The following is a 9930-nucleotide window of genomic DNA, read 5'->3' as shown; positions in this document are numbered from 1 at the left end:
ACAAATACAAGTGAATGCAACTAAGCCAGCAGTATTTAGTCTCTGCTAAAGTTTTCTCTTCAGGAAACAAGGTTAAGTAGCGAGCTTCCAAGGAATACATACAGCTGTTATTGCACAAGGTAAAGTATATGGTAAAGTTCAGCACCGTTAGTATCATGTATCATCACCTTAGGGTTTGAAGGGGTTAACATGTTTCTTCCCAGAATGAGGACGTGTCTCTAATCCTGGATCAAGCGCTGCTCTGGCCTGGAGCGAAGCACCTCATCCATATTTCTGCTCTTCAAGTTGTAAAAGATGTTCAGAAAACAGAATTAACTGCCAGATAAATGAGCACTCATAAAGTTTTGCCCCTCAAGAAAACTTTGGTTGAGTTTTACATTTAGGTCACCTGATGCTTCAGAGGACACTATTTGACAAATATCCAACTGTGTCTGTTTATTTTGTTTGGTTTCCATGGATTACATTTGTACCTATAATCATTTTATTCTTTAATTGTCATGACATTATCTTAGCTGCAGGTAAAGCAGTTACCAAAAACACTGAGCAGTAACATGACAAAGAAGTCTTCAAAGACTGTCATGTCACACATCATTTGAAATAATAAGGACTGCCTAAGATGTAATGTTTGTGATTATGTTGCTGTTCAGATGATGCAGTTTACATGTTCTGTCATGTTTGAATTGAATTTAAATGAAGCTCCAATCTGCCCTTTTCTCTTGTTTTCTGTCAACCTTTATTTCCGTAACAGTTGAGAGCATCACTTCAGTTGGCGGATGTCTAAATGTGATGTGACTTGCTTTTAATGCCAGGATATAGAATGAATTCGGGACAGTGTGTGTGCAGGAGGGAGCGTGGGTGTGTTGTTATGTATGATCCATCTCTGTCCTCAGATGCTCTTTTTTGCAGTGGAGATCATTATGTTCAGCCCTCCAGGTACTTCATCTGAATTAAAGCTCTGATTTGCTCTCAACATTGCATGTACAGTCTGTACTCAGAACAGGACAGGTGGGCACATATGGAACATCAGATTAGTACACATACTTTATTATTAGCCATAATTGACAGATATTTAAATTTAACTTTATTTGAAAATGGAAAACCTTTTACTTTTACATTAAAGCAGCATTATTAGATTTTTTTGCCACTTTGTTGCAGCAGATACAAGCTGTAAATACAACGACATATAGAATTATTGGTTTATAAAGTTAATATGGCTAGCATGTTAGCAAATAGTTGTCTATTTACGCATCCAATAAACACAGAGCAACATCATCATTCATTTAGAGTTATGTTCCTGGTGACCTGACAGAGTAGTTTAGTTTTGATCTCTACCAATTCCTGAGAAAAATATCTTCCTCTAGCAAGCTAAATGCTCTGCTTTACTATAGATATCATACAGTGGGTTATGGTAACCCCTGAAACAGCTGCTTAGAAACAACGCTGATTATAGCAATGAAACTGAGTCAAAACAATAAAGTTGTAGGCTGTAAATCTCTATCTCTAAATTTCTGTAAATCATTTTATAAGGAGTACGGTCTAGACCTGCACTATTTTGAAAAGTGTCCTGAGAGATAACTCCTGTTATGATTTGGCGCTATACAAATAAAATTGAATTGAATTGAATTGAATTGAATTTTAAATCCAAAACAATGAGCTGAAAGATGCTAAAACACTCCAAATGTCCCCTGTCACATTACAAATATATAAAAAAGATTTGTGCTGCTTTAAGTTAATGAATAAAGATCATTTTATTTGATTACATAACGATATGATTTTTTACAGTGTAGTTGAAGTATGAGACTGACATACAGCTTTAAAAATGATTAATACTACCTGCAATTCTACAATGTGGACTAACCAACAGTGTTTACAATATAGAGTATAATAATTGAGTCTTAAACTACTTGAACTACGGTATTTTCTTAGTTAGGCACATTCTGGCCTAAATCTTATAATGAACAAATTAAACAGCCACTTTTATGTATTTTACTTATTAATGTGAGTAATTAAACTCTTTCATCACATTTCCTTCTAAGTGAGTATCATTGCTTTGTCAAAGAGAACACATGGACTCAGAAGATAAATGACTTTCAAAGCTAATGATTGCATTCCTTTCTGGAAAGGTAAGTTAGTGCCTCGGGCTAGAAAATAAGGCTTGTACTTTTCTTCAATTATTTTCCACCAGTAGAACATCAAACTGATCAACTGGCTTTCTGTGTTTATGGACTGACACTAGTGGACTGGTATCTCTGCTCCTATATTATATGGCATTGTATTTTGTGAATTGTAACTCTGGTTTTGAGAGGCGTTGTTGTTGTTTGTACTACTTCAATCTGTAAAAACATATCTTAAAAGATTTTTTAGTCCTATTCTTGGAACACAAGAAGCACAATGCATATGGAAACTGTATTAAGTTAGCAATTAGTAAGTTAACTTGAGGCCTGTTGTAGAGACTGCCTGGTACAAGTGGTTTTGATGGAGGTCAAGGTCACAGGATGGTCTCATCGGAAGTCTCCATGTCTAGTTCGACAGGTCCAAGTGGTTATTTTGCTTGATTGTGATGTGAGATGATTTTCCCACTGCCCTGAAGTGGAATGTGATCGGAAAAGTGAGAGGCTTAAAAACTGCCCATCAGTGCCTGTGACCCTGGATGGCCCCAGCAAACAACCAGAGCTGCCTGGGATGCTTGGGGCGAGTAACATAAGACAAATTCTGCGAGACACTCTTGCAATCCTGGTGTGGCACGCAGTCGTCTCATCTCTCTGAAATACCTTCAAAGCCCTCAAAGATATGCCAACTTGGATACCAGGCTTCTTTTCACAGGTCATGCAACCTCAAGTCACCATTTTCATTTCTCTGACATCTGTGTTGCTTGTTTGTTTGGTAAACATGTTACACCTGTCAGAGGAATGCTGGTTGCTAACGGGCCAAGTCCAACAGCATTTATTATATTCTGCGTCTCTTTCCCCTTCTTCTCGCCTCTCTCGTTTTTCCATCTGTTGCCCTCGCAGCAGTGAACACAGTAAGTGTGAAGGAGTGAATGTGTGAGGAAAAGTGTGTGTGTGTTTGTTCTTGCATGTGCTGTACGTGGATGTGTTGGCACACACGCACTCACAGAGGCTACTGGGTTGTTGTCTGGATTGCTGTCTTGTAATGGAGATAGAGACACTGTTTTTATTTATCCCTCCCCCAGCTGTCACTGTTGTGTCTGGAGCGAGTTCGCTGAACTCAGGGCTATGGGACACTTGGAGAACTGTCAAATCCACTAACCCTCCAAACTATGTAGAATGTTATAGCCCAGAACACACCCTGGATTCTTATTATGGAAAACAAAAGCTGACAGGGACATTCAGGAAATGTGCAACCTTTATCTTACCTTTATATTTCTGTGTACAGTGAAACCAGAGCAGCAACAAATACGATTCTTTTATAATTATTTTCCTTTTTTATGCATTTAAACGTGGAATCAAGTAAAGGGAAATTATGTTAGTGTGGTTTTTCTTTAACATTTAAGTTTTAAAGGATTACATTTTTTTCAGGCTTATCACCAAATCACAGATATTGTGCATCCCAGAGCCTCCATATGTAGCTGGTATATTTCAAATGTGTGTATGATAAGTAAGACAAAAATATAACACCAAATACAAATAATTGCTACCACAGCCACAAACAATTACATCAGTTTTGTTTCCCTTGCAGGCATTTTCTTCCAGTATTCAGATCCTTTTCTTAATTTTTATTCACTATTACTCATGTAGCAAGCACAATGGCCACAGTTGAAAAATATTTTATTATTGGATTAATGTTACTAAAGAATAATGCTGTAGCTCGTTTAGGTGGAGTTAGGTATATATAAGCAGTATATAATGTTGGTCATTTTAATTTTAATTTTATAAATTGATATTTTGTGTATAAAAACAGAGTCTGCATAGTAACTGCAGCCAGTCAGATAAATGTAGTGCAGTAATAAATTGTACACAAGTGCAGTACTTGAGTAAATATACTTAGTTACATTCCAATGCTGCTTTCCTCAATATTAAACAATATACTGTTAGTATTAAAGTTGATAAATTGATACATTTTATACACAGCATATTGTTACGCCAAGTGTTTCACATCTTTCTTGACTGGTTGTTTTCTTTTGGGTGCCTTGGATTCTTTCAAATGCCATTAGTTGCACGAGGAGGAGCCAGAGGAATCTTACTTTTTTACAGATTATCTGCCTCTTATACTGCTGTCAGAATATAGTGAAGGTTTAAGCAAATATGACAAAAAGTTATTTCTATAACAGTTACCTACTGCAGCTTTAAAGCTGCTGAGAAGATAAATGTGAGGGCTCATTCGCAAATTGCTTGTAATAGTTAGTTAAAGTTGGTTATTGTAAAAAGGAACTCTATTATCACATTACATTATAGTAACTAACTGTTGAAAACTGATCAAACATTTGGAGCCCTCACAGAAAAAGGGTTGTAAATTATATACTATATGGTTATGGTTTATATGAAGCAAATTAATAACGAAATATACACTCCCAGTGTTCAGTCATTACTTAAATAAACCTCAGCAGAGTGTACCAGTATGATTATGTTAGATATGTCAAGTGTCAAGTGAGCTGCAGCTCCAGTCTGTACATGCAGCTTGTGCAACTGATGAAAATCACCATACTGGCACGTATTCAACACTAGATGAGGACTATTCACTGGGCGGAAGATGATTGCATTCCCTGCCATATTCCACATTTCAGACAGTATATGAGAGTGAATCTGCGTTGCCATGTCAGTCATCCAGCTCCTTGTTTTAGGATGCCCCCATTAGACGGCGGGCAGACGGTCAGCGGTGCTGAGGCTAAGCACTGATGACAAGCTGCTGGAAAGCCTGCAGTAGAGAATGAACAGAGTCTGCACGGGGACCGGCCTGAGCCTCAGACATGTACACACACACACACACACAGACACACACACACACACACACACCACACACACACACACACACACACACTAAACCCACATTCATATTAAAGTCACATACACATACACGTCATAGCTGTCTGCAATCCGATGCCCCTGATAACATTTTATTGCTATGGTGGAAAACATGTCTGATTTATGTCCGAGTTATGATTTACAGTAGTTTGTCGTTAACTTAAATCAACCTTAAATGCCATTTATTTAAGTTCAGGGTTTATTATTTAACATCCACTTTCCTGCCAACAGGGGGAAACACCACTCTGCCTTTTTCTACATACCGTGCATACATAGATACAGTATATGCAGTCTTAGGAAGGGTACTGCTCCAGCTAGTAAGTTTTATTCAAACATTACAAATTGCAATATAGTTTGCAATAACACAGTTGTAAATGTGTAAGTGTAATCATGTCCAATGGGCCTTTCATCAGGGATTAAACCTCTCAGGTGAGTTCATGTTTCACAGCTTTATTATTAAGCCAGGCTTCATTCACACCACAAAGCTTTACTTCATATTCTATAGTGGCGATTCCAGAGGTAACACATACGCAAGGCAGAATTTTAAGAAAATGTTGATGAAATGATGCAAAACATATCTGAAATATTCCCATCTGATGGATTGTTTCACTCAGTGTGGACAGATATCCTGAGTTAAGTGCTGGAACAAGCTGATAGTGTATACTGTATGTGAAACTGTCACAGAGTTGAGGGGCAATTAAAAGGTAAAAATGTAATCATAAAATGCAGGAAATGTAATATTGATATTATATTTGAATATTTTGCTGATTAAGCAGAGTTAGGGGAAAAAAATATAACTTTGAAATCTGTCATATTTATACTAACTGTGCCACTTCCAGTCCTAATGTTGTTATCAATATTAGTAATAGTAGAATAATTGTTACTGTTGTTGTTGTTTTTACCTTTATCCTGAGCTTGTTGTTAAAAGTATTTAAAAAGTGTATTCTGCTTTGTAATGCGATGGCTCATGTGAATCTATAGCATTATTAAAAAACAGAGAACAAAATTTAAAAAAGGTTTAAACTATTAGATCGCAATAAAAAAAATGTAACCTTTTTTTCAATTGCCACAACTTTACCAAAAATTTGACCAATCATCGTAGTTTCGTGTGAATTTTACTATTTATACCAGTCCAAACCAGTGCAAACCATTGTGCCGTACGTCACCAAACTTTCACTGGAACAAGTTGCCTTTTTAATGAATTATAATTAAAAAATCACAACTACTATTGCAATTATTCCCCTCAATTTAATTTTAAAAAAAACATCCATCGGAATATTTAGAAAAGCTACTTGAGTGCATGTTGTTGCAGTTTTACTAAAGCAACATTTTCAATACTTCAGTAGTATTATTGGTATTACAGCGTGGTACTGCTACTTTTACTGATGATTTAAACACTTCAACTGCTGCGATGTTTTAGGCATTTTCTTTAAATTCTTTATTTTCCTTTTTGGTGCATACAAAACCCCACACCAAACCACAGTCTATCAGTTTGAAAACATACCACTCATGAGCCATATGTCAAAATAGTGTTATTATCCTTTAAGAATGTTAATCACACTGGTCTGAGCAGTGGCCATTTCTGCCTCAGGGGTCTGTTTCCTCAGCAAGTGGAGCAGTTTATGAGTGAGGTTAAGATGTCAGTCTGAGCCCTAGTTAAAGACAGCGCTCCTTTAACTGTCCCCCAGCCTGACCTCCGGCACAGGAGGGAAGAATGTGATGGCTTGACGCTAAGTGAGTGCCCCAGCTCTCCCTTCCCCCTGACCCCCTCCGCCCAACAGCAGCAGCAGCAGCCCCTGGGCTTCTTGTGTCGGCCACTGTGTCCCCAGCAACCTCCTCACAGTTTGCAAATATGTCCTTGATATGGCTGGCATGTCGTACGCAGATGTCCCAGTGGCAGGAGATAAATTTGAGAGCAAGGAGATGTCAGGCTGGCGACAGCTGTGGGCTACAATTTCACCAGATGTCCACCGTTGCTAACCTTCAGTAGACATGAGCTGGACGCCCCTGGACGTACTTTACATGCACAGTAAATATTTTCTCAACGTGGAGCTTATAGGAGGCGCAAACCAGAATCCGTTTGTCACGGCTCACATGCCCGCAGCCTTCAGGGGGCCTGATTTATAAGATCTGCAGGCACGTACTGATGAGATGCAGCCTATGTTTTACCTGAAGAGAATCACAGCTGGACCCGAGCTGAGAAATAAACAGTATGCCTACGTGCTCTCAGTGCTCACTGGGTGATCCTGGAGATGGGTTTCCTCCTGGAAAGGGCTTTTTTAAAACAAACTGTTTTTTGTCCTTTGTTTCAAAACCTGCTGGTGGCACTGTGACACCTTGCTATTGGTCAGGCAGCGCTGACGGGTGTGATGTCTGTGTGTGGACAGAGTTTACATTCCAGCAGTGTTCAGTCTGCCATGAGACACTAGGTGCCACTGACATGGCTGTGGCATTTCCTGTTGTGCCACGGTGCACACAGCTCTGACTCTGGCACGTAGTGCAGATTGGTCACAGACGCTCCTCGGTCAGTTCAACATGATCTGAACCAAGCCCGAAATGACTTAAGTTACATTTCTGCACTTCCTGGCATTGCTGAAATCTATTCAACCCCTTTAAAAATTGTTTTGATAAGTGGGGTAGCTTGATGTTTTGAAAGGCCTCGCATGGTGAAAGATAAGCTTCTTTTCTTTGTGCAATGACTCTCTGTGACTAATACTGACGGAGGGAGAAGAGGTGTGATGACGCCTCCGTGTGTGTGTCTGTCTGTGTGTGTGTGTGTATGTGCATTCTATAGAAATGCCTTCACAGAATCACCTTACAGTAAGTTTGGCACTTGAACTTTCGTCCGAGTTCACCCCACGGTTGATCTCTTTCCCATCCTTTGCTATCAGTGCAGTCCACCTGAGGGTGTTGGAGAGGCTTGTGTGTGTGTGTGTGTGTGTGTGTGTGTGTGTGTGTGTGTGTGTGTGTGTGTGTCTGTGTGTGTCTGTGTGTGTGTGTGTGTGTGTGTGTGTGTGTGTATGTGTGTGTGTGTGTGTGTGTGTGTGTTGCAACTAAGCACTTGGCTGTGTCAGAATGGGGTGGGGCTGAAAAGGAGCAATTTTGCGGCTGTAGATTACATGGAAAAGCTGACTGATGACATATTCATCACATTTTCCACTCTTCCATTTTTTTTCCCCAAACAAAACCGGTGGAATAATGGATGCCAACAGCCAACAATGTGTATCGTATAGCACCCAAAACAGCACTGGCCATGCATTCATTTAAACTTACCAACAGCTTGATGTGTTTACTTTAGCAGTGAAAGTTCAGAGATTTGTCATCGCGCGGGGGGGGGGTTCTCAGACTCTAGCTAAGTGAGAGTGGCATGACTCCGAGATCTTTTGGGATCACTTAACTTAGCTGCATATGAGCGTCTGTCAGGATTACACATATTTCAAATGGTTTATGTGCCTTATGTAGAAGCAACAAGCTGTACTGTAAGAGCTGAGTGAGGAGAGCCTGAGTGCAGCAGCCGAATGGGATCCGCAGGCCCCTGAGGCTCAACAAACCTGTCCTGCAACCTTCTCAGCCAGCCTCCTGTAGTCTTAAGAACGGATTTGTTTTTCAGACCTGTTATTTTCCTGCTTGGTTAATACTGACTCCTTGTATTACAAAGCAAAAACAAACACACAAAGCAACAACAGTATATTTCATGCAAGCATAGCAACGCATTTCAAACATAATGTTCTTTGGTAATCTGACAAACCTCGATTTTTTACGCTTTTCTGACATTGGGTGATTATTGGTTATTATGAGATTAACATTTTAACAGGAATTTCAAGAGGCAATTTAACACTCATCTCTGTTCCGGTCAACCTTCCTTTGGTCTGAGTTTGTCTGAAGTAGAACAATAAGGCTGAGATTTGTTGCTATTGACCTTTTTCACAGCAGCCATTTTGAAATAGTAGGGTAAACACATGTGTTACCAACGATAGTAATAAAGGTTCTGTTTCATTCAGGTCAAGCAGCGTCAGGGTGCTGCTATTGTGCATGTTGGCTCACTGGAACTACACTAAATGGAACAGAGCCTTAATTAGAAACATTGGTAACACCCATGTTTACCCCACAATTGCACGTCAAAATGGTTGCTATGAAAAAGGTCTATTTCTACATGTGATAGGCAGTGGTTGCCTTCTGTGCTTCTGGAGTGTTTTACACATATCTTTCATTATGGGACTTCATGAAAACGTTCTCCCCACAGTAAGAAACATCTTCAGCAACTGAGCTGAACATATAAATATGCACATCTATTATTTATATTCTCTTGTGGAGTTTCTGCACACAGTTTCAGTTTGACAGTGGCAATCACCTGCATTATACCAATAATAATATAATAAATAGTAAACACGTGTGTAGACTGGACCAGTAAACCCAAATACATTTTGGCAAGACGTTTATTCACGAATAATTGATACAGAATTTTGAAACTGAACTGAAAATATTATTTTTTTATCATTTGGCATTTTGTTGTTGTTGTTGTTTTTTTGGATAGTGACAGGAAAGAGTATCAGAAAAGTTGGGGAGAGAGAGAGTGGATGACATGCAGGACTCAGCTGGGATGTACAGCATGTTACTGTCTGGTTAAAAGCTTATTAAAAGACTCACTGTGGAGCTATTAACCTTACAAACAGTGCTAGCACAGGCATATACCAAGGAGATGCGCTATCACCACTGCTGTTCTGCATAGGCCTGAACCCCCTCAGTCAAATCATCACAAAGAGTGGTTACGGGTACCAATTCCGAAGTGGAGCAACAATTAGCCACCTGCTCTACATGGATGACATCAAACTGTACGCCAGGAATGAGCGAGAAATCAACTCAATGATCCACACCACCAGGATCTACAGTAACGACATAGGGATGTCATTCGGATTGGACAAGTGCGGCCGGGTGGTCTCAAAGAGAG

At 39.4% G+C, this 9930-nt stretch overlaps 1 protein-coding gene across 1 annotated transcript in view; it reads left to right on the top strand.

Annotated features, from left to right (window-relative positions):
* The first annotated feature begins 5364 nt into the window (after positions 1 to 5364).
* tp63 (tumor protein p63) overlaps positions 5365 to 9930 on the top strand; it is a 46236-nt gene continuing 41670 nt past the window's right edge. The window contains exon 1 of the mRNA XM_051377954.1: positions 5365 to 5411. Within this exon, the coding sequence (XP_051233914.1) occupies positions 5380 to 5411 (32 nt within the window). The 5' untranslated portion in view covers positions 5365 to 5379. The remainder of the gene's footprint in view (positions 5412 to 9930) is intronic.

This window comes from Dicentrarchus labrax, unplaced genomic scaffold, assembly GCF_905237075.1.
Source record: "Dicentrarchus labrax unplaced genomic scaffold, dlabrax2021, whole genome shotgun sequence".
Lineage (NCBI taxonomy): Eukaryota > Metazoa > Chordata > Actinopteri > Moronidae > Dicentrarchus > Dicentrarchus labrax.
The sequence above is the reverse complement of the archived record's forward strand: the minus strand, read 5'-3'. Positions and strand labels throughout refer to the sequence as shown.